Source organism: Lytechinus variegatus, chromosome 2, assembly GCF_018143015.1.
Source record: "Lytechinus variegatus isolate NC3 chromosome 2, Lvar_3.0, whole genome shotgun sequence".
NCBI lineage: Eukaryota > Metazoa > Echinodermata > Echinoidea > Temnopleuroida > Toxopneustidae > Lytechinus > Lytechinus variegatus.
The window spans coordinates 1,205,910-1,232,360 of record NC_054741.1 but is presented as its reverse complement, the minus strand read 5'-3'; the positions used below and the strand labels follow the sequence as shown (position 1 = coordinate 1,232,360).

The following is a 26,451-nucleotide window of genomic DNA, read 5'->3' as shown; positions in this document are numbered from 1 at the left end:
GCCACCTGCATCTCCACTGTCCCCCGATTACCTCTCGCCAGGAAACCCTCTTGGAGATGTTGATTGATGAGGTTAGGCTCTTCGGAGAGTTGTAGAAGAGTGGCTTCCCCTGCCAAGCCAGCAAGAGGCGCCAATATCAGCGTCAACCTCGACGTCTTCTTAAGTCTGCGTCTGGACTGTATGCATCAACTCCTGTACCAAATCCATCTTTGATAACCTTTGACAAGTGCTTCATCAACGCCACCTTCGACGTTGTCATCAAGTGACCTAAGCCCGTTGGACGATAAGGAACTGCACTATCTCCGCATGGCCAGCTGTTCCTTGGTGAATGTTGCAGTGCAAGTAGCGAAGAGGATTTTTACGAAAGGAGAACTTAAGGGTGGCAACTGCATCAGAGTGGGAGGAAAAGCAGCACTTGACACAGAGCGTTTGGGGTTTATCTTCAACCATGTTCTGATTGTTTGGGGAGTACCTGTTTCTGGAGATCGATCTCAGGCAGTGGGACAATGCAGAGTTGCCATTGATACATACTGTATGTCTTTAACAAGAAAAGCCATCCAAGCAAAGTTTCAAGAGTATCTTTTCTGAAGTCTCGCATAACTTTTGAAACTTTATTAACTCTCTATAATTTTATTTTACCTTAATCATAATTTTGATATATTTAACTGCTTGTAGTGCCCCCATACGAGCCGGAGAAACTGTATTTTAGAGCTAGAATACCTCTATCGTCATGTCAATTATGAAACGATTGGTTAAATAGTTCTGAAATTATGCAGATACGCTTATATTAAAATTGATTAATTACCAGCGAGATGGCCAATCATTTCCTTTTCTCATTTAGTCTGTATATACCGGGCAGGGAAAGCAGAAACTAATACTGGAGGCAGACAAGATAACACAATCATTATTGCTTCAATCTGGAATGTATGTGAATCCAAGGAAAGTCAGCAAGGAGTTGCATAAGTTGTATGTTAAATAATGAGGGGAGTAGTGCAAAGAGCTGCTGGCTAGAGTCCATGACCCTAATATTTTCCAAAGAGTAAGGCTTCAAGATGTAGGTACAGCATCTAGTCATGGAGGGTAAATGTACAAACATCATTGAGTCTAAATGGTTTCTATCAAAGAGCCTTTACAACTGATATGTACATGTATTATTTTTGCTAAAGGCAATGATATTGAAGAGGCCACTACATGTATATCCCTCACCAAAATAAGAACTTTGAAAAAGGGAAGAACAGTTTTGTTATATTAACAAAGCTGAGTGGGTTTATCCTGCCATCTCACTATACTTTTGATTTTATTATGGATATACATTTACCTTGTATTGATTTTAACATTGTGATATGGAAAATAAATACCAATACCAAAGAAGCTTGAAAAGTGTAACTTTTTTCATATGCACGGTATAATGAAGAAATTGTCCACCAAGGGATTGGTTTCCATATTATTTTAAGATTCACAGTATAACAATATCAATGCATTAGGAATATTATCTATTGGGAATTCATCGATAGGGGCCCTGTCAAATCAGGGTCAGGGGCCTGTTTCATAAAACTTATTCCAATATTTGGCAGTGCAAATGACAGTTTAAATCTACTGAAATCACTAAATTTGATTGGCTGATAGTAAACTTGTTAATTATGCATTTGTTATTAAAATAATTCTTTAAGGAACAGAACCCATATTTCACAGCTTGACATTGCGAGATTGAGGCTGTCTTAAAACAATTCATAATTTGTCTGGACCGCAAAAGATTAAAGTTGTTGCAGACCTATTGCAAATCATATTAAAGAGTATCAGGGTTCATCAAATTCCCATTGCTCTCTGTGCACCTGTTAAAAACCCTAAGGTCCTAATTCATACGACAGTTTGAATCGTTCCTAATCTTCATAATGTATCATTTATGAAAATCAGTACTGAATTAAATTCCTGAATACTGCTGTGTTTTTTTATTGGGGGGGGTTACCTGCTTTGCGGTTACAAAATGTGTCACGAGCTCCTGTCCCCTTTTCATAAACTTTGTATCAAACGATAAATGGCAGAACTTGTGTAATGGCACATCATGACATTTGGTGGTTACATATAGGGGTCAGGGTTCACACTGACCCCTCCCATAGTTGATTTGGGGTTAAACACAAAAAGGGAAATCAATCTCACAATTGATGCTTTTGTCAACCTTGTTTCTCTTTGAATATGATGAAGCAGGAGAACTTGGATCACATGACGTGATGAAACAGACTATCATCTAAGATCCTGTATCTCACTGAATGCTTGTGTTAATCTCTGAATCTTCTGTTCCATGACCCTCTTCTGATTGGCCGTCTCCGCTAGTAACTGCCTCATTTCATCCTCAACATCACTCACCTACAAAGAAAGGTATCAATATAAAGCTCTATTTCATCTCCCTATTACAACTGCATACCACATGTGACCTGCCTTTCCAAACCAACAATAAGTTGCCAAACATGAATTTCAAGATTTTTTTATAGCTTGAAAAACACATCTAGCTGAAATCTGAGATATAACTTGTCACAATTGGACAACCCACACGTAAATAGTAAATTGGATGTACAAGAAATTAAGAAAGAGCTTCAAAAAACTCAGGAAAAAAAGGCCTGGGGTTCATTCAAGCATGAGATGTGCACACTTTGCGATATAGGTGAAGCTTCCTAGCAGTTTGAAAAAATGGTGTTAACAAAACAAACTCCCGTATCTCTTCATTTATGTAACTTTCAAACTTTAAATTTTGACAGAATATAGAAGAATTACCCTTTCAGATGAGCTAAAATATCCTTGCATTTACTTATTGAAGACCAAATTATTACTTTAGCTATTTACAGAGAACCTTCCCTCCAGTGGACAGAGCCATAAAAATTAAGTAATGTGGTATATTTTTTTACACAAGACACCTGTCAAAAAAAGGAAAAGCATGAATAGAAAACAAACAACCTACCTTACTCATGGCTTCATCAATCTCCCGTTGTTTTTCTTGTGCTAGCTGTTCCATGTTTTCTTCATGCCCCCTCTGGGCGGCTTCCATCTGTTTCCTGAATGCATTGTCAATAGAGCGAAGCTTATCCACTGTCGCCCTGCAAACAAAGAGTTATTGAGCAATATCTTATAGTTAGAATAAACAATAGTTTTATAATTCAGTATTAATTGACTGAAAAGTAGCTAACCATACTAAAAAACCCTGGTGGCTATAAAAACGACAGAAGGGTTTGATCCTAGAAGTCAATTTATATTGACTTCCAGAGGGGAGGGGGCGATAAACAGCAAAGATGATAAAATCTTTGACAGCTTTGGATTTCACCCTTATAACAGGCTCAAATCAACCCTAAAATTACCCCCAAATGGAATGCTTTTCAGCATTCATTTATTCTAGATTTGCACCAAGATCTTATATTTAAGAATATTTTCAAGAATTTAGAAAAATATGTATTCTACATACTGCAGAATGAAGATAACTGCCTTTCCTGCATAAATTCCATATGTTCATTAAGCCGTTGAAATGAAAAAAAAAAAAACTCCCACACAAACACAATTCACCAATTGTCCCAATGTAGAAGAGAAATAGCCCTTAAAAATATAGTTCCTATCCTAATGAACTGATATGGAGGTACTAAAATGAAGTAAATTTTCTTATTGGTCAAATGGTGTCTATGAGACAAAGAATTCTAAATGTTATGAGTATAAGTAATTATTTTGTCTTTTTAATAAGTTGTATCATTTATTTTTTCATTTTCCATATTTCTAATAAATACAGTTTTCAACGATTTCATTCATAACACTTGTTATAATAAAAGCTACTGAAATCATTGAATTTGACTAATACCAACTTGTTATAGATATTTTGCATTTGCTATATCATAACAAGTCTCCAGTTCTTCTTACTTTTCAGCATTGATGGCTTTATCCCGCTCTTCTCGGAGCTTCTTCTCTCGTTGGTCAAAATTCTCTTTCACTTGTCTGACCTGGCTTTCCAGCTGACCGATGATATCTCCCTTCTCTTTCCACTTGTTATCCAAAGCCCTGCATGTAAAGATACATTATTAAGGTGATCACCAGTTCGTAAGAGATTCATGGTGGTATTATGATCAATTGCAAATTTCTGTTGCAATTTACAATTGATAGATCAATGTTAACTATAGCAAATCAATTAAAACTTCTTGTTTGAAAAAATATAGACCAGCAATTGAAAACAAATTAGCAATAAATTTTTAAGATTTATGGGGGGGGGTGCTAATATGTATCCCTAAGGCAATGTAATTTCAAAATAATTAACACAAACTAGATGGAAATAAGGTAAATTGTACCTGTAAGCTCGCTGACTCTCTTCCAACTCGGCCTGCAAATCAACCACTCTCTCCTTCAGTCCATCCTTACGTTCTGTCAGTCTCTCTACCTGTCCGGTCAGCTCCTGGACGGCTCCTTGCTCTGTGGCCAGTTGATCCTCCAAGCTTTGCTGGGTACGTAGGGTCTCCTCCCTGGCTTTCTTCACTTCATCATCCTTCTCTATCAAAGCCTACCCCAAATATACATGAAAATTATTCAAATCAAATCTAATTAAATGCAATTGACATCACAATAAAATTGTCTCTCAATGCTTTTTTGCTTGCTAACTGCACCTTCAAAAGATTTACTTGTTTTGTTTTGCTTGTGACATAACGTTCAGCATGCAGAGTGCCATGGAAGAAAAAAGAATTGCTTAAGTAAATCATCATCAATATCATCATCAATATCATCATCATATCATCACCATCATCATCATCAATATCATCACCACCACAATCATCCCCATCACTCTCATCACTGCCATTATTTCTTACATCTTTCAGTTTCTTAATTGTATCCGTCTGATCATCAATTACTTTAGTCTTGATTTTGAGAGCATCATTTTCTCTCTCCAGCTGTTTCTTCAGCGATACTATCTCGGCATCCTGTGCTTCGATCCTTGCTTCCAATCTTCCTCTATCCTGAGCCAATGATACTCCTGACATAAAGTTAAATAATTGAATAAATAAAATTGGTGAACACTGCCATTATCCATAACAAAGAGACAGTAGGACAGTTGAATCAAACATTATTAACCTTTGCTCAATTGTTTACATATATTATAATCCTGAAGTCATATGCACTGGTGTAAAAACTTACGCTTCCCGATTCTATGTTAGGATGTTAAAAAAAAAGGTAAGCAGACAAAATAAGAGAATCCTAGTCACCTTGTTGTGCAAGCTCCTGACCCCAAAGTTTCCTCTCTGCCTTGAGTCCATCAACCACTGATTCCATTGCAACCAGCTGAGCAGCCAGTCTTGACTTCTCCTGTCTTAGTGCTTCTAAGATCTGTAGCTTCCTCTGGCTTTCTTCAACCTGGTTCTCAAGACTCTGGATCCTCACCTAGGCAGGAGGACATTCATTCCAGGAAAGTAAAGTAAATAGGAATGTTGTTCATTTTCTTATTTTCATAACTGGTTTAATTTCTCATTTTAACGAGACTCCACATCTCAACTACTAATCGCTGCCGAGAATCCTCATCTCATCTACTCTTTCCTAACTCCAAGTTATCACATTTCCTCTGGTTTACAGTCCTTTGAGGACTACACCTCATCTAAAGAGAGATTTTCTCGCCTTTCAATTCACACTCCATCTAATTCACTTTCCTTGATCATAAAGTTCTCTTCATTTCACCATTCAAACTGTCCCTTTCAGGACTAACATGACAAACCATAAGGTTCTGCTTTGTTATTAGCACCACCATACAAACCATCAAAGATCATCCCAAATTGAATATTTAAAATCTTACCCTGGTAGATGAGATAGCCTCTTGCTTTGCTCTTGACAGCTCTGTGATGCGACCTTTCTGTTCCTTTACCATCTATAATGAAAAGGCAAATCAAAATAATCTGCATCACGCGATTCAATACAGCAGCAGTGCTGACTTTGAAACTACTATAAAATAATATATTTTGTCCTTTTGTGACACTTCATTTTCTAGGGACCTTAGTCTTATCTTGGGCCCATTGCATTAAGACCTGCAATCAAATTCAAAATTAAAACAAGTGGAGCCTCTGGCAGTTTCACCTACATCACACGATTCATGAGACCTGAAACTCGCACAAGATGTTCAGTGACACTTGATTACTCTTACGTCCAAGTTTTATGAACTAGACCAATACACTTACAGAGTTATGATGATAATTCAACAAATACCCCCAAAACGGCCAAAGTTCATTGACCTTAAATGACCTTTGACCTTGGTCATGTGACCTGAAACTCAGGCAGGATGTTCAGTAATACTTGATTAACCTCATGTCCAAGTTTCATGAACTAGGTCCATATACTTTCTAAGTTATACTGTCAATTAAAAAACAACCTTCGGTTAAGATTTGGTGTTGACGCCGCCGCTGTCGTAAAAATGGCGTCTATAGTTGATTTTCAGCAAATAAAAAGCATGCTTTGTGGACTTGAGCTTGATAATTTGACTTGTGTTGTATCTGACTTACGGAAGTGAGTTCAGTGACCAAACCAGAAGATCTTTTCTCTTTCTCTACCGAAGCACTCAACATCTGTCTAAACTGAGCTGCTTCTTGACTTGATCTCTCGTAAGCTTCTTGGATCTAGTCGATTGGAAATAAATAAAATTAATCAAATATGTTAATCAATGAAGAAATACCACATTTTTTGTGACCCATATTATTTACTAGGCCTTATGACTTATCATTTCACAATTTGATTTACATAAGCTATGTCAGGAATACTAGATGTACATTTATATCTACATATGGTAAGAATTAAAACAAGTTGAATGCTTTAGTAGAGTCAGTAATGTGAAATATGCTTTAGTATCATCTAACAAATTTGCAGTTGTCATTAACTCTTTTTTTCATCTGTTTATTGTTGTAAAAATTCAAATTCTGTTTTTTTTTCATACCTAGTGTCCTCTCTCTCAGTATTGTTTGTATTTTTCTTTAAAAAAACCTGTTAAAAACTTATCCTAAAATTCAAAGACTGGATATCAGAAAGCTACATATAAAAGCAGAAAATTTGAGCCCATGAGAAGTGGTTTTAAAATGCAAGGATATATATATATATTGGTCTGGGTATGCTATCAAAATAAATGTTGTAGTGTTAACAAGAAGTACTCTAATAAAATATGTTATTTGATGTCACCCACACCTATTAATGTTAAGACATGTAAGTTCATTAAATTGGAATAAAATGGAACAGTGATAGAAATTCACTTTGAGGTATTAACTTTGGATTTAATGATTTTCTATAAAACCTATTGCTCACTGAAGTTTCTCGGGTAAAGATTTAATTTGCAGAGTTCCCATCGAAGCAACTGTTGCCAGAAAAATATAATTCCTGGCCTTAAATTTAGATATTTTTAGGGCAAGGGCAATTAAAAAAAGGGCAAATTTTTATATTACAGCAAAAATTGGAAAATGGGCAAACAATATCACCATGGCTAATGAAAGAGGCACTGAAGTCAATCAATGGAGTATCAATGCAGTATAACTGTATCATTGTCTCACCTCTTGGAACCTGTTGGATTCTATCTGCAGGGCCAGTCTGAACTCATCCTCAAGATCTGTGTACTGCTTTGTCAACGTCTCTATTCTGAAATACACAATTGTCAATAACAATGTATGTGATAGATTGATGCAACACTGTAATATCACTATCATCATCACCATCATCAATTAAAGCCAAGGATTTCATTGAAAATTCCATGCCTAAGCTCATATTCAAGGTCTGTATACTGCTTTGTCAACATCTCTATTTTGAAAAACAAATTTATCAATACCAATGTGTGTGCTACTTAATCCTGTAAAATAGGCATTATCCATATCATCCATATCATCATCACAATCATAACATCGTCACCATCATTGTAACCATATTGAATAATAATAATTAACAACATTTATATAGCGCTTATCACAAAGAATGTCTCTAAGCGCTTAAGGAAAATAAATAGGAAGACAAGAAATTTCAGCTAAAATTAAATTATACATGTTGACAGTTGAAAGTAGACAGTTGAAGCAGCATATGCTAAGGACGATCTATTTAACAAAAAGGTGAGTTTTTAACATAGATTTGAATTTGTCAGTTGAGTCTGCTTGTTTTATGCTCTGAGGTAGGTTGTTCCAAAGTTGAGGGGATGCTGAACAAAAAGATCGGGAACCATAAGATTGGGGGTTGATGGCAGGAACTGCTAAGAGTGATTTTTTGCATGAGCGCAAGTTGCGGGATCAATCAATCATCAATCAATCAAGTTTCAGTAGTATAGCACCGAAAAATACCTCTCTTTGTAGAAAACTTGTCCATGTTCATGTTTTTCCCTCTCTCTGCTCACTTCTTTCTCCAACATGTCTTGAATTTCTCTGCTTCCTGGCTTATAGTATTGCTGAAGCTCATTTCTAGAGAATGTAAGTGCGCAAAAATCAAGATTTCACCTATAAATTCAATTAATCAAATCCTATATTGTACAAGATAAAATTAAATAAGAATCTTAGGTCTGAATAATGAAGTACCTGGTAACATTTATTAATAAAACAGATCACCATAAACCGATTCACAACAATGTGACCACATTTTACGTTTGTTCTTTTTGAAAGAAAAGTAGAGTTTGATGACCAAGAAAGTGTTTCATCAGCATTCATCGTCTGACAATTTTCCATGGGTTTAATTAATTGGATGAGATGCATAGGTGTCTGGCCGGGTTCTATGTTAATTATCACATAAAACAGATTTTTTTTTTATAAATTAACTTAGGCTGTTGTTTTTTACTTTGTCTCATTGATATTCAATCCAGACTTGCTGTTATTAGTAACTATTGGCTAATTTTGAGGCAAAAGTATTGCCAAGTTGATCAATCTGAAATTCTGAAATTATAGGAAAAGTTGACAAACATTTATCCTCAATATCTTACCTATGTTCTTGTTCTCTTGTCGCTAGTAACTCTTGAAGCTGATGTATCTTGCCATCTTGGTGTCCAGACTTGACCCGAACTAGCTCTAGCTCTCTCTCCATAGCAGCAGTTCTCAGCTGATACTCCTGCAATCGTTTAGCCTAAGAAAGAAAATAATTCTCTCTGGTAAATTGGCCATAGGACTGACTTCACTGTCTTTTTTTTGTTAAGTCATATCCCCATGGTTTCAGCGTAGTTCATCTACAACAAATCTTTCTACTAACCATTTGGTCCAATATCCACCTTGATTTAGTGCAAATGATGAGATAAACTGTTTGTAAATCAACTTTTCATTTGGCAAAGTGTGTAATAATAAGTACACAAAGTGGAAATAAAACCATCTGGGTATTAGACTAAATGAGAATTAGTGTAGACCAAACAAAAATGGGTGTAGCCGAAGTGGTAATAGACCTACTGTTTGCAGACCAAATGAATATAAACCCATCCTTTTACTACATTTATCAACTAGGACATCAGGGCCGTGTCATACAAAGAGTTACGATTGGTCCAATCAATCTAAATTGTATGGAGATCCATCCTTACCATAATTTCTTCTACAGGCACAATCTCCTTAGCAAACAATGAGAATCTCACTGAATATTCAAGATAAAGGTGTATGTAAGAATTTACATCATATCTAGAAAATATTTTGAACAAATTTGCATTTTAGATGTTTAGCCGTTGCTGGCCTCCATAGTTGTAAGACAGGGCCCAGACATACTGGATCAAATCAAGGCAATGAAGCCGAGATCTCCACTACCTTGCTGCTCAATAACATGAAAAAAGGCAGCTTCCCCACAGCACAATCAATAACATGGCATCATTGACTGCTCAAGAATTATGTGACTTCATTAATCATGCTAAGTTTTGCTTACTTTAGGTATGGTATCAAACTTTTTTTTGGCTCCAAATCAGTAAATGAAGATCCAAATGTGCTGATTCTTGGTTTAATTGTTCTTTGCAGTCTTGTTATTAATACTAATAATATATTTTACCCAGGGTAGCCACTTCAGTTCTGAAAACTGTTCTCCCAGCGGACCCTACTTAACATGATAACGATAATAGCGGGTCTCTGTTTACTTCTGAAGTGATAAAAGGGACAAGGAACTCACATCATATGCTTGCTGTTTGAGCTTCTCTGATTCCATTTTCTTGGTCGTCTCTTCCATAGCTCTTAGGGTCCGTCTCCCTTCTTCTTCCGCTCTCTGACATGCTGATAACTTCTTCACCGTTTCCTTCAATCTCTCCTGAAAAATCAGATGACCAGTGAAAGTAATTTGTGTAGAAACAGTACAAATGTCATAGTGAAAATAATAATGATCATAATAATAATAGTGTGTCATTGACCTTGATCATGTGACCAGTAACTCATGCAAGATGATCAGTGATACTTCATTACTCTCATTATTTAAAAAAGTTATATGAAATATTTCCATTTACTTCCTAAGTTATGAAGGTTTTAAAAATATTCATTCTTGCTTGAGATTTCAATGACACCGCCGCTAATGCTGTCGGAAGAGAAGCTCCTATAGTCTCACTCTGCTATGCAGGCGAAACAATAATGAGGATATTTACCTTGAGGATATCGATATCATCTGCTAATCTTGATTTGATTTCTCTTTCATTCATGACGGCCTGTTTAAGACGACCGCTTGCTTCAATGGCTACCTCCTGTAGTTCTCTTTCCTCATTTGCTGAAAGATATATAAATACAGATTCTTTGAGTTTTCAAATCTTCATGACAAAATTATGAATTGGTGTACATTAAAATTGAAATTCCAGGCTATTGTATGCCTCCATGTGAGAATAAAAGTGAATTCAATTCAAAATCAGAGTGATGTCATAGCAATCTTTCAATCGGCTGCAATTCGAAGCCGACTGGACTTCAACCGCAAAGCTTGCACTAAAGAACTTTTATTGTAGTACTCCTAACTGTACTTTGATGTTTAATGCATATTGTGATTTTTTTTGCAGACTAAAATGAAACGAGATAAAGTTTTAAAATGTAAACTCAAAAAAGGAACAAAAAAAAAGACCAACCTACAACCCCCCCCCCAAAAAAAAACATGATAAAAAGAAATAAATATGAATTTGTACAGAGTCACATGCACTGGACACAGAAACAAAATTAATGGGACTATGCATATATGTTTGACATAATATTTCAGCTAATCTACCTTGAATGTGAACGCATTTGAAAGCAATCATTTTCATCTTTTACTATATATTCTTCAAAATATGAGATGAAGAAAAATTGAATCCACATTTATTTTTCATCTTTCATACAACTCGAACTCCCCTCTAAGACAGTAAACTTGCTAAGATTGGCTACCTTTTGTTTGTAGATCTTTGATGTGATCAGCAAGTCTTATTGCTGCCTGTTCTGCTTTCCATCGTCTTTCCCTTTCTTTGTCCAGTTCTTGGAGTAGAGACTGTAGAAAAGATAATCAGCAGTTGGTTAAATCCATCATGGCTTGGAGTAGGTCTAGGACTAAAGATCACATGGCCTCAATTTGTATTCCCACCTCAGTACTAACGTAGTCCTGCAAGGTGTCAATCTCCATTTGCCTCACCCGACCCACTTGGAGTGGAGACCTGGTAGGAATTCACTCCTTGAAATGCTAAAATGCATCTTATTGACAGCTATGCTTTAGCCAGTGTATAGCTACATAAATGTTGCATATTATTATGATCATTACTTATGTTGTTGCCCACTCTATAATACAAGAATCTGTTCAATGGGATCAAAATCAGGAAATGTCTGTATAAAAGCTTGAAAAAACATGATACCGCTCTGGTCAGTATTGCAGCATAAAAATATTTGTTTAATCTTCTTGGCAGTATAAGGAGCTGCCTGAGATTTGGTTACATCTTGCACTTCTTTAATGCATCTCTAAATACATGAGATGAGCGCTACCTACCAACTTGTCTGCATCTTGCTCTGGTGTTGTAGGTACTGCACGCCTTGATGCTGCAGCTTGCTTGACAGTCCGCTCTGGCCCACTAGATGGTGACGTCGAGACTTCCTTGTCATTCCCAGGCGATGGAAATGATTTAGTTTTGGCTCTTGTAGGTCTTGAATTGATAGGAAATTCGCAGAAAAATTAATCAGTCTTAGAATGATAGAGAAAAATAAGTGACAGATATTTGATTTTGAATAAAAATAAGCTATCAATATAGAAATTTTTTAATAGTCTTTATGAAACAGGATTCCGGATGCTACCTCAGGATTACTCTGTCTAGAGAAAGTTTGTTGACAGCCTATATCTCAGGAGGAGGGTAAGTATTATCCCATCATGGTATGAGCAACCAAGGAGATCTAGGTGATACAGGAGGGTTGTCAATAGTCTGTTCCATGACAAAATACAGCAGAGTAACAATGTAATTATATATTGCACTCACACTTTGATTGTATAGTGCCACTGCTGGAGTAAATCAATTATTCAAACAGGATGAAACCAAAATGGGGAAAAAATAAACCAAAATAATGTAAACTAAAAATAGAACTGAAAATACATATAAAGATTTCTTAATCTTACTAAAACAATGATATCTCACATTTTGCTGGTTTTTGTCACCAGTTCTTCAGACTTTTTTCTCTGCCTCCCAGCTGCAGTCTTTTTACCTCCATGCTTCTTTGCTCTTCTTCCCATTTCTGAGTCTGAATGGAAGTCGCTCTCTTCAGTCTGATCTGTGTCTGCAAATAAAAAAAAAACACACATAAAAAATGACTAAAGTGAGAGCCAGTTATCATCTACTTTCTTAAACTAGTTAAGTGAAAAACTACTAGTAGTTTAGTGGAAAGCAATTTAGTAGAAATGAGTTAAACGTGAAATGAAAACTCTAGAAGTGATCTTCAAAATCAGTTTGACAAACCAAAACTGGTTTGAGCAAAGGTGAGGAAACAACTTCAGGAAACAATCTTGGCAAAGAAGTACAAGAATGTGTCCATGTTGGGTGCACTACTCAGAAAGCAATTTTGCACAAAACATGTGACCTACTGAGAGCATTCCCGTCGCTACAAGACCTCTTTATATGAAGAGGTTCTGAAAAGCAGTTCAAGAGATGGTGATGAAGACGCTAGCAAAGCAATTTTCTAAACAGGTTTCCTAAACCGGTTTTAAGATATTCCAAGTTTCAATATTAACATTAAATTCTACATTTTATTCTGAAATCGAGTCGCAGACCAATCGTAAGGTGTGCGGTCGCCTTAAGAGAAACCAGATGAAAAAAGGAAATGAAAATGGTGTCTAAGTCAACTTTCATTCAAGTTACTGCACAGAAATACAATTGGGGGAGAGAAACCACCAGATGCAATACTAAATGCCCCCAAATGAGCATATCTTAGCTAGCACAATATAGATGGATGGACAAACCTTTTCTTGCAGGATGTGTTCTACCACTGGAAACCCTTTTCCTTGCATGTTTCCCTAATTCCTCAGGACTGTCCGTGCTTGGTGGTGAAGCCTCGGGGACCTACCAGACAGATTGAAATACCATGAAAAAATAAGAAATGCACCAAATTACATATGGATTAATTGATATATACTAGTAGTGAATAATCTTATTACCATAAAAGTAAACATACATATAGAAGAAAATGATTTTAGAAATAAGGAATTTAATTTCCAAACACCGCAGGACTTCATTCAACATTTGTCCTTCAGTCACAATTTGGAGATACTCATGGTCTTGCGCATGCTCATAACTGGCCAATTACTTTGTCACAAAAGTTGCATCGCAAATCTAAAACTACATGTAATAGCAAGTTTCACAGCTTCAACACAAAGGTAGCACTTGTGGTTCATGTTCAAATGTCGAGAAGCTCCCCAAAATAAGACCAGCCTGACCGATATTGCACTGAAACCTACGACAGCCTTGGTCAGATTGATGTCCATCTTTCTAAGGCTGTGAGAAAGGCTCTGTAGAAGCAATAGCCAACCAGCACACTACTAGCGAGGTAAACATTCCATCGAGGTTTGTCCATGTAGACCAAATCTGCAAAACCATTTACAAGTGTTGATTGGGAACCACAAGCACTAGTATACAGTTGTGTTCAAAAGTTAGTGGACCCCACCACAAAATGCACTCCTTCATGATGAGTGTTGAATGTAGACAACAAAACTACAATGTTCGGCGAGCCCAGAGAATCAAACTTTATTGAATGTAATGTCATCACCTGACATAACAATTAAAAAATCTAAGACATGGCAGAACTTGGACACTATAAATATGTTCATTTTCTGGTGGGGTCCACTAAATTTTGAGCCGCACTGTAGCTTGCAATCGCACATGTGTCGCTGAAAGCCAATACATCGCTGAGCAAAGGAATGACATTACTCTGTATTTGCATATAAGCAGTTCTGTTGTCAACTATACCCTTGAGAATCGACTATACTCTTGAGAAAATGATATGGATTTCCTTCCTCGAATGTTTACTATATATACCCATCAATCAAGTCTGTGGTAACTGCATTGTTTTAATCAATTTAGTAAGTTGATTAAGTTGAGTAATTCACTTCATTATTATCCATCACCAGAGTAAAGATATACATTTGAGAACTAGAGAAATTATATTTTCATTTGCTTCGCTCTCTCACCTGCATTCTTCTGGTCATGATATCCATAAGCTGCTGTTCTAAGATCTTCAGTCGTTCTTCATGGCTGGTTGATTGGGGTTGGGAAACACCATATGATCGTCCTCCCTACAAACCCAAGAAAGAGAATCCAGACACAACAAATGTTGGATACTTTTAAAGTTGTTTTCATGTAGATAGTATTTTTAATGTGAACATGAAACTAGGCAACTTTGTATGCCTTAAAAAGAGTATTTAAATTGCATTGATCCTAACTTCCCAAATTTCACCATCATCATCACCACCACCCTCATCATCGTCACCACCACCATCATCATCATCATCATCACCACCATCATTCATCATCACCACCATCATCATCACCATCACCATCATCATATTCAAAACTAAAAAGTAATTTTTTGTTGAGCGCTTGTATTGCATTTCCATCAACATTCTGACCTATGTGCCATTTTTCCAGGCTAGATTTATTTCAAAATTAATCTAAAAACTATTGATTTGGGACTCGCTCACTTTGCTTGCTTAGGTTCTTGAATGAAATAATTCACTGAATCCAAAACTCACTCCTCTATTTATTTCTTAGGCTCATTACTCCACTAATCATCATCACTTTCATAATTATTTCATAATAAAGGTATGTTAGGATTTGATCATTTCTTATTATGGAACGCTCATTAAAAAATCATTCTCACTTTTTTCTCATCCTCTTTTTCTGTGGTGCTGGTGCCCGAGGAAGCAAGTGCTCGCTGACGGAACTTCTCCAAGACTTGGTCTATCTTGGGGGTAATGATTTGCACAGGGGCTTCTTTTTCCTTTAAGAAATAATAAAATGACGGATAGTTAATATATTTTAACAAAATGCTAGCTTTAAAGGGGAAGTTCATGAAGATGGTCTTAATAAAAACAGAAAATCTATGAAAAATATTGGTGATGGCTTAATAATTCAAAGAATAACAGAATTATGATTTGTTTAAGTTCCTATGAAAAAAAGTCATTACTGTCCAATCAAAATATAAAATTTATTGAATATGAGGGAGCTGTTCGGATGTGATGACAAAATTTGAGAACTTTTAAAAATTCATAACGCTCTTATTCTTTGACAGACTTTTAGTAAACCTTCACCAATATTTGTCTCTAATTTTTCTGATCTTATCAAAATCAACTTGTAGTCACCGTGAACATGCCTTTCAAAGCAGATTATTGATTCTTGAGCTCAGTGAAATTCATATAACATATTTGAATAATCAATTTTCAGTCACTATGTTGGTCCTTATTATCAATGGTCCATGTGAAAAGTGAGAAGACCCATTTCAGTTGAATTGGAATTCATCTTGGAATGTGATTGGGACAGATGTAAAACAAGACGTATCACGTATGTGTTATGTTTAGCACCATATGAACAGGCAACATTCACCTTTACTCCAAACAATTCAGTAGAGGATTCAGATATATTGGAACAGCGAACAATAAAGCAATAAACATAGATTTGATACCATTGCAATTCATAAATGAAGGGTTTGAAAAGGATACAACCAAACTTAAATGTCACTAACTTTTTTTTACCCAAGAACAATTAGGTGATATTGGTACAAATTTACAAATACTCATAGCATTATTTACTCAATGAAAGTTTATTTTTAGCGTTGGTAAATACACCTAAATGTGTCCTTCATCCAACTCATTACCAAGTATTTTTACAGGATAAATTAAGAAATGATCGAGTGCCCTATTGCAACAATTTTATCGCCTATGGACAAACCTTTAAAACAGAAATAAGATGAAAGCATTATACCCCATAGTTTATAGTGGAACCTCTTTGGATTTACCATGAAATCATTCTGGTCTGAACAGATCATCACATACAAAAAATATCTTCTCTAGTCTGAAAATATATATTCTTTTATAAGTACATGGTTGGTTTAACTATAAATCATGGCTTGTCTAAAATAGCTTAAGGTTTCCTTCTTAAGTTTGAGGATTATTAAGAAAATTAACAAGGGTGTCTTGTGTCTTCTTTTTTATACAAACCCTATTCGAATTAATTGAATGGACTGATATCCTATCGTTAAATACAATAAGTGCTAAAAGAGCACATTGAATAAAAATAAATATCTTTGTCAAATCATGAAATCTTTGCTGAAAACCAATAATTCTGATGATCACTAACACAAAAAGTCATATGTGGGACAGTGTTTTAATATTTGTTGGAAAAATACCCGACATTTTATGGAATTCTGTGCTTATTTTGGTCATTTCTCAGTACTTACACATTTTTTCCAGAGCCATTTGGCACATATTTTTTATTTATATAAACACTTGGGTGGTCGTTTTATTTGATTCTGTTCAAACTAATTTTGAGATCATTACTGCAACTGGTATTTATCTTTAAGAATATGAATATTTACCGGTTCAGCAACACTGCCTACATCAGATGATAGGAGGAAGTCCAAATACTGATCAAGACCTAGTACAAAAGAAAAAAAAAGATAAGGGGTGTCAGAAATACATTTGCAGATAAATTAATTGAACAAATTCTCTGAATCAATGAAGCGATAATACATATATGTGCACATAAATATCCATAATGTATTTGAAGCTATTAAAAGAAAGTTGCAGTAAAAAGTGATATCATGAGAGCCCTGGCAGGAATGCCAGGATTGTTTGGTCAAGTTTCTCCAGAATTACACGGCACATATATTTCAATTTCTTTGGATTCTGTTTATTTTCAGATCCTTACAACTGGTGACTATGTTTAAGAATGTAATCTTGCATGTGATTCAGCTTCTCTCATGTATTAAGTTTCTTTCTCATTTCTATGACATATCTGGGTGTTCAATAATAAAATTTGATAAAAAATATTTGGCTTTTTTCTATAGTATAGCACTTTAGAAACAATAATAGCCTCTGGTCAATATTCAACTTTCTTCCTTCCAGGTACCCATGTACTACACCTGGATGGAGAGAGTCAAATGTTGAAAAACACCCTGCCAAAGGACTTGGAGGCTGCATTGCAATTTGAACCCAGACCTTCTGGATCAAAGTCCATAAACCGAGCCATAATAGAGCTGTTTAATAAATTGATGGAAAAATATACCTGGAATATCAGAAAGCCCATCATCAGTTTGAACAGAGAGTCCTGATCGATCTATACCATCCAATGAGATCAGATGAGGCAGGGAGTTCAATAGTGCTGTTCTATAACCTGCGGAAGAGGGAATAATACTTGATAGTGAATGCTAAAACCACAGCTGTTCAGGTACATTTCATCGATGAAAGTTGGTTACATTGCCAATATAGTCAACAATAAATCATTTCAATAAAAGATGGCAAATAATGAAAGATATGTTCTAAAATCTACAAATGACAAAAAAATTCACATAAGCACACAAAAAACACACACCATTAAAATAACACGCATTACATCAGAAGTATACAGTGAACACCGAGATAGAAATTGGGCAATTTTGGTGCTATATTCAATGAATTAGTGCACAGTAACAAACTTACATTATGCCTCGTTTAGTATTATGATATTGTAGGAGCTATTTTTTATATTTTATTAGCTCTAAGTATATGCAGGTTCTTCCAACACAACAAGAACAGATGAAGAGGTAGATGTTGCTGGTTTGAAGGTCTGTGCTCAACTGCCTGAGCTTGGCAGGGCATTCATTTATTCTTCATTTCTTCTCTAGGCTTTCTATGCACAAGGTACTAGATTTCAATACATATTCAAATTAACTTGAAAGATGACAATAACAGAAGTAACGCATCATCATGAATAAGAACCAATCACACATAAGGAGTCTTACAACATAAATATTCATGATTCAGTCAACCAAGAGAGAGGAGGGTAGTAATTAACATAGCTGAGAGGACCAATAGATAAAGGAATTTGATAACAAAAAGAATGGTCAAGTGTGGGATGCAAGGAATGAAGGATGTATAAGGGTAACAAAGGAGATGGAGAAAACAAAGATAAATGAGGATAAAAGGCAAGAATGCTGATGGAGACTGAAGAAAGGGGACAGTAAATTAGGGTTATTTTAGAGTTGAGCAATGTCCTGATAATGAGAGAGGGGTTAAAGAACTCTGGCTTAAAAAAAGTAATGAACTTGTAACCAAAACTGAATTGAACAAACAAAACTGCACTAAACTTGAATAATGTACAAACTAGTACCACACAACATCATTAGATATTTAGATTTCTTTGAGAGCAATTTATCATAACATTTCGTAGATTACAAAGAGTGTGAGGTATATGCTAGTAATGGTTGGGATCATATAAGGTAGAAGTCCTCCCCCCCCCCCGCATCTAAGAGAATGCCAAAATAGTCCAAGGAGTGTATCACAAATAGTTGAGAATGAACTAGAGTTATGCTTAAAAGTGGATATTTAACGCACAATCTCATTGACTAATACCCAGCAATGTGATTTATCTTGTCATTATTTGACCGATGAAGTAATGTGTTTATTCCATACGCAACTGGGAATTCATGTGTCTCTAATGGGGTGTTGCAAGAAACTTGCGATCAATTGTAAGTCAATTTTTGGTCCTTTAAACAATCATATGTCTTGCAGTTAATTGCAAATTAGTGATTGATTGCTAAATTACTCCTTGAAACAAGAAGTTACAGCTAACGCTGATCTATCAGTTGTAAAATTGCAACAGAATATTTGCGATTGCAAATATTTTCTTGCAACACCCCGACAAACTCAACTCTTTGTAAAACACCCCCAGAACATAAAGAATTCCAGGACAAGAAACACTAACCTGGTAATCTACATACTGGATTGTCACTCTCCTCATAAAGAAAGCTCACATGACAAAGACATGACAAACCAGCTAGACATCCAATCACGTGCTCTGCTGAAGAGAGGTGGTTGCCATGGAGATGAAGTTGTTTAAGGTTGTAGTCTGATCCATGAAGTTCCTTTAGACCCGAGATATCATGGATTTGATTGTAGGAAGCATTTAAACGTGAAAGTGACCTGCAAGCACATATCAATCGTAGAATCAAGGAAGAGAGATATTTTATTTCACTGCTGATATTTTAAATATACCTTGCAGTAGGTAGCAATCAAAATAACTTCAAACCTAGATTAGATGATAAAATATGGGCTAGCCTTGAAAGGGAGAAAACATTTATTCGCCTAAGTTGTAATGCCCCAAGTCAAAGATGAGGGCAACAAGACTCTACTCTGCAAAATTTATGTTGTCTCTTGACAGACAAACAAAATCAGACATCTAGAGCAAAAATAATTTGCAAATTACTGCAAAAAAAATGATTTGGGAGAATAATTTGCAACAACCTAAAAAAGGTTATTGCAAAATAGATACATCATATACATCAATGTTACTTAGACGACACTGAACTTAACCTTAGTTGAAACTTTTAATTTAGGAGGGCTTTTCAGATTGATTTTATAAGAACAGGAGCTGCAAAAAGGGTGATTTGGGGAGTGTTACACCACTTACTTCAGTGATCTTAGTCCAACAAGTGTCGTCAACTGATTGCAGGCGACATTGAGTGTTTTCAGACTGACAAGTCCATCCAGGCCCTCGATCCTTGTCAGGCAATTGGAAGACAGATCAAGGTGGCGTAGGTGTGACAGGTGCAGGAGATTCTCAATCTTTTCTATCTGGTTACAATGAAGGTTGATGCTTTGGAGATGGGAGGTGAGAGGTAGATCCTTTAGTCTCTGAACACCAGCATCAAGAAGGCAGAACTCATGGGGAGCTCCACTGCCTTCTCCGACATCATCCATTTGTTGTTCTGATGGATTCGCCACACCAGAGAACTTGACCCTGATGTTCCCTCTGCCAGGCATTTTGGTTACTACAGGTACAGAATTCATACAGGATTGAGAGATTATAAATTTCCTGCTTGCAATAAAAATCATGATAGAAGTTAGAAAAACAACAACTTCACTTTCAACATCAGCTCACATGTTTGAAGTTCTGCAGCATAACACACGCAGACCTACACACCTCGAAAAATGTAGTTTTCTTTAATAAAGGGGTGATCAATGCTGAATGTTTTTTTAAATTTAGCTTAATGAACAGAGTAGAATTCACTGAGCAAAATGCCGAAAAATTCATCAAAATCGGAAAACAAATAACAAACTTATTGAATTTTAAAGTTTAGCAATATTTTGTGAAAACAGTCGTCATGAATATTCATTAAGTGGGTTGATGTCACATCCCCACTTGATCTTTTGTATTTTATTATATGAAATCAGTTTTATTCACATTTTTTTCTCCAAGAACTAGAAAAATTAGATTGACAACTGACTTAAAGCATTAGATATTTATTGCTGCAACTTATTTCATTATAAGAGAGACATATCATTCACACAAGTATGATATAATGAACAAATTATGATTTTATGTAATAACAAGAAAATGGAAAGTGAGGATGTGACATCATCAGCCCACCTAATGAATATTCATGACAACTGTTTTCACAAAATATTGCTAAACTTTAAACTTCAATAACTTCATTATTTGTTATCCGATTTTGATGAAATTTTCTGCATTTTGCTCAGTGAATTCTAATCTATGTATTAAAATATTTTCAGCCTGAACCATCCCTTTAATAACTATACAACAGCAAAAATCTGAGAGACAATAAAATTCCAGGATATATGTCTGTAGCTTTCTAATATCAAGTCACTTAATTTGTAAAGTGTAATCATTAATCTGCAAAGGCATGGCTTGAACTATCCAGATCACCTGTATAGTTCAAGCCCTGCCTTTTTTTTACTGTTACGCTTTTGAGAAATGACTGGAATTTATTCTGCATCAGAGCGTCGAAGGAAATTAACTTCGATTAATTTCAGCAAGGTCAGCAAAATGTCTTGGTCAATGAGAGAAAGGGAGACCACCACCATTCAAAATTTTCGAAACCCATTTGATTTCCATTATTTGTTGGCATAAAGTGACAAAATAATTTACAAGTGGCAAGAGGAAAATAAATTGATTGCATCACACGTCAAGTGTGAAGTGTTTACATGGCCATGCAAGCCAATCAAGTGTTCGTCGAAGATGGGTGGAAGGGTGTAGCAGTGCCGTGGAACGGTGACCTGGCGGCATGAGGAGACATACAGTGGTTTCAAATATTCCTTCTTTGAAGGATCTCACTTCGATGTGAGAGAATTGCTCCTACTTAGAAGAGAATGGATCCGCATCGCTGTGCCCTGGATTCAGGTATGAACTATACAAACTTGTCAGTTGACTGGGCGCATTTCATGCGCGACCATTGCAGAAAATTTGTGAATGACATGCATGATAGCAAAGAGGTGCCATTGAAGTCGAGATTGACTAAAGTCTTTTTGAGCGACGCACCAAGTACCACCGTGAAGATTTGGATTTTCGGATTGGTTGAGAGGTCGTCAAATAAGATCGTCTTATATCTAGTAGAGAGACGAGATGAGGCAACTTTGCTACCACTGATCGAGAAGCATGTAGAAAGAGGATCCAAAATTAGGGACAGTGATTTTCCGCGATCGCGGAAAACGGACGGAATTCACGGAAAAGGCCTTTTGAAACGGAAAGTGGCATTTCAAACGGAAAATCACGGAAAACGTATTTTCCCTCAAAATACACAGAATAGCAACAGAAATTACTCCAAAATAACAACAAAATGAGAATATTAAATGGCCACAAAACCCCAGAAAACACGATCTCACTTTGCTACAATCATGACAATTCACACATCGTGATTGCTCTCGACATCAGCACACTCGATAGTACCCCGCGATGGTACCCAGCCGGCCGGGTTGAGCTTCACATCGCTTCAGATCGCTCAACTGCACGGTCGTGTGTTGCTGCCCTCTACGTTTGAAGATGTAACAGCACGATATCGTGGTCTTAAAATCCAAGATGGCGGATTGGCGAAAGTCGTTGACTGATGATAACGATGTCCAAAAAACCCCAAAATTATCGATTAAATTTAATTTCACCGTAAAATAATGCTAATTATGTGAAAGGTGAGGATGTATGCATGCTAAATCAGTTTGAAAAAATCATTAAATACACCAGCATAGATCCGATTAGAACGGATTCTATTGTGTTGTTGGTACAGTAGCAGATACAAATTTTGGCTATTCGATTTTGCTATTCAATGTGTAAACGGAATTGTCACTTTTCCGTGTGTACAACGTCTATGGGGAAACGGAATTTCCGTTTTCTGACGTGCTGAAACGGAATTTGTGATTTTCTGAAACGGAAAAGGCCATTTTTTGAAACGGAAAATCACTGTCCCTACACAATATACTCCAACAGATGGCATGCTTATGCAAACTTGAATGCTCACAGATATAGGCACTTCACCGTGGAACACAAGGATACATTCGTTCAACGATACAAGATAACAACCACTGGAGACATCTACAGTGTAAGTGGTTCATACAAGCACAAATGAAGGATCCTGGAAGGTAGTACAAGTTCAATTCCGGCACATGAATGGTACAAAAGTGACTACTTTCAAAGGACATCTCTGTGAGATCTCTGTGAGATGTTGCGTAAGATTTTGCGTAATCGAGTCGTGGTATCCAAGCAGACTATCATCCCTGCCTTCTACAATCTACTGAGGAGTCACTATTCTTTGCGTCGAAAGCCAGATCTCGAAATCAAGGTGCCATTGTTTGACACCAGGCACACCAAGACAACAGATAGGATAATGCGAGAGGACATACACGTAGGCACACCTGCTACTAAACAGTACGATCCTCAGAGGATGCCACCCCAGCAGGAATCTCCTATAAGACGGGCACCACAGCATGTTGGACCATCCACAAGTGGAGTGACGAGCGATATCAACATACCTTCATTGCCGATTCTTGTCGCTATGCGACCTGCTTCGCCGAATTCGAACGTTGGTAGTACGCTACATGCGCTAGCGTTATCTCACGGTCAGAGGAAAGAAAAAAAAAGAAGTTGCAAGCCGGATAAACTCCAAGCCAATACACACCACGGGCACTTTGTCATCCAGCTGGCTTCATTCCCCATGGCAAAAAGGGAACGGCTAAACAGCAGCATATGATGTAAAACCTTTGTGGCGGAATGGTCCGATAGCGACTTCCAATAAGTTCACTACGTTTATAGGCCTTCTTTCTACATACGTTTAAAGTTGTTTGGAAACACTCTTTACTTTTTGCATTTTTGACTTGTGCATCGAATGGATCTTCAAAAAAAAAAATGGATCAGATCAAACTTATATCTTTGTCTATACTCAACAGGAATGTTCACAAGCAATTATATTTTGACAAAGACTTACTGGTTTAATATACAATCGTCTGGATCATTACTTACATACAAGGATTGTGCAAGGCTTCATGATAATCCTCTGACATTAATTGTTAAGTAAAACATTATTTTGAAATGATTTGTAAGCTATTGTAGCAAGTAGATCGATCATCTGCTACAAAAATAATGGGAAATTGAAAACTTTCCCGAAAATTTAGGTAAAGTGGCATTGATTTTTACTGAACTAATCGGAATGGATTATTTTGGAAATGAATTAAATTTGATGTAAATCCATTTATTTAGTAAAATCAAAATGTGAATAAGGAGAATTTTAAAATTTTCATTCATTTTATTTACAGTATTCCTACAACAGCATGTACTCCCCAAATGTGTCATATCCCTATGAGATTTCAAATTATAGATTATCACTGGCGACTTCGCTCGGTCATTCTCAACATAAATACAGACTCGTCGGCTTTTTTCGTCTTGTATTACTTTCAAGAATGGAATTTTTTTCAATTGGCCTATGAAACTAAATTATTACCATCATTTTCACGAACATATATATATTTTGTTGTCTAATATTACTGAACATGACTTTACAATACTAATATCCTGACTTTATTTAGTCAGCTTCATATGTTTTTTTTTCATTTCCTTAGTATTTCCCTAGTAATAAAACATCACCATCATCATCATTGTACAGAAGAAGTATGTAGTCCTGTGGTGCTTCCAATCATTCCTTTGAGGTTAAACTGGTCTTCAAAAACAACTACACTAAATGGAGCCCTCAAGTCAGATTACCGGAGCCCAGGACTCGTCCGTTATATTAGGGAGAGGATACTCTCCAAAAATCGGGTAGAAAAAAATAAAAGGGGAAAAAATGAAATATGCACTTACGGTCGATCATACAGGTTAAGGTCTGTCGCGACACACAATCCCGACTTTCAGGGCACAAAACTGGACCCTCAACTTCAAAAAAGGAAAAGTTCTGTCACGTTCATTCTCCTTTCAAAATTAAAAACAAAATGGCTTATCGATACCGAGAACGAACCCGACATGGAGGTCTAACTTTTCTTTTTTTTTGAGTGTCCAGTTTGTGCTTCGATGTCAGGATTCTGTGTCACGACAGACCTTCATCCATGCCATATAATAATCTGAGGTAAGTCATGACTAAGTCATACTTTTTTTCCCTTTTTATATCGAGTGCTATTGCGACCCAATTCTAACCCATTTTCGAGAGTACCCATGTGATGTCTGCCTAGTTTTACACAGACGACTCCTGGGCTCCGGCCCGCGAAGCGTGCCGAAGTCCCGGGAGGGGGGCACTCAGTATATAATGCATAGTAGGTATGTGCCGCGGAGGGGAACCCCATTTTTACACCAAAATTTCCGTTCCAAGGCAGAGCATTTTTGTCTTATTGAGAAAAAAACCAAAGAAAGCCACTCCAAGGCATGGCATTTTGATCTTATCGAGAAAAAGGAAGAGAGAGATCCGCTCCAAAGCTTCGCATATTTTTTGTTATGCCGTTCCGGTCGCATTGATCTGCTGCAATTTTGGTGAAAAGCGGCCGCGAGCGCACCCGGCGGAGGCCACGCTAGGCTAGCTGCATCATGCACGCATGCCCGTTCCATAGGGGTCCATACGCATGTACTCACACACTGGCGATCCGTTCCAAGAACCCCCGTTTTCACAAAATTGCAGTTCCGAAGCCCGTTCCGAGGACCCTCCTTTTTACAAAGAATAAGCCCGCTCCAAGGCCCCCGTTTTTTGTCTCGCCCGCGCCCGCGGCACCCCTACCACTTTTTTGGTCGAGTGCCCCCCCCCCGGGCCGAAGTTCACAGGGTTAGATTGTATGCAACTTCAGATTCCCGTGCGTATGCAGGGTGCTTGCAGATGCAGGGAATTCCACCGCAACGCCGGCGCCGTTGACCGCAGCCGTAGGGGACAGGCACGGCGCATTTGTCTGCTCCGTTTTCGCACATGCACAGCCAACTCATCATGGTCAGTTAAATCCCGTTTTCACAAAATCACATTGCATAAATAAGATCCCCAGTAGACCTGACTTCACTCAACCACACTCTGAAGCAATTTTAGACATGCATACCCCACTCGAGTTGCTCGACAGCCTACTTTCCATCTTCCTATTTCACACGAATTTGCTTGGTAACGTTAGCTCGTTTAGAGATCCCGCGTTACATGGTACGGTGGTGCTAAAATGCTAAATATAAGGTGAATAGGAAAAAGACGCGAGATGCGGGAATCTGACGGGCTATGTGGTTCGAATTTCCTTGCATTTTCTTTTCTCTATTTTCTATTTTTATTCAGCTTCAGTTTTGAACGTGAAATTGGTCTATTGACAAGGGGGAGGGTAGTCTATGTCAAAATGAAATTTTATTGAATAAACATAAAATTTACCAGGATTTATCAAGAGCAGCTCATTTTCTGATTACAAGGTACCGCGAAGCACGCACGACTGAATCTGAATAACTTAATCTTACAGAAAAAAAGTCCTACAGTCTTGGTATAAACCTTATTAGGCCTAATAATGTTAGTGTCATAAACTTTTGCTTTGCTATGATATTATTTTGCTATCAATTTTTATCAAAAATAGAAGAGGACCGAGCGTAAA

At 36.8% G+C, this 26,451-nt stretch overlaps 1 protein-coding gene across 1 annotated transcript; it reads right to left on the bottom strand.

Annotated features, from left to right (window-relative positions):
* Positions 1–1,955: 1,955 nt before the first annotated feature.
* Positions 1,956–26,014, bottom strand: LOC121407021 (leucine-rich repeat and coiled-coil domain-containing protein 1-like). The gene is made up of 24 exons (XM_041597915.1): positions 25,927–26,014; positions 20,048–20,408; positions 19,343–19,560; positions 17,666–17,773; positions 16,977–17,035; positions 15,264–15,383; positions 14,575–14,679; positions 13,351–13,450; positions 12,533–12,671; positions 11,896–12,049; positions 11,307–11,406; positions 10,550–10,668; positions 10,087–10,221; positions 8,936–9,075; positions 8,307–8,423; positions 7,536–7,620; positions 6,504–6,617; positions 5,804–5,875; positions 5,223–5,397; positions 4,830–4,993; positions 4,317–4,525; positions 3,895–4,032; positions 2,954–3,089; positions 1,956–2,364 (listed from the first exon to the last, which is right to left on the bottom strand). The coding sequence occupies exons 2-24, from the start codon at positions 20,398–20,400 to the stop codon at positions 2,242–2,244; spliced, it is 3,183 nt and encodes a 1,060-aa protein (XP_041453849.1). The 5' UTR covers positions 20,401–20,408; positions 25,927–26,014; the 3' UTR covers positions 1,956–2,241.
* Between the last annotated feature and the right edge of the window lie 437 nt (positions 26,015–26,451).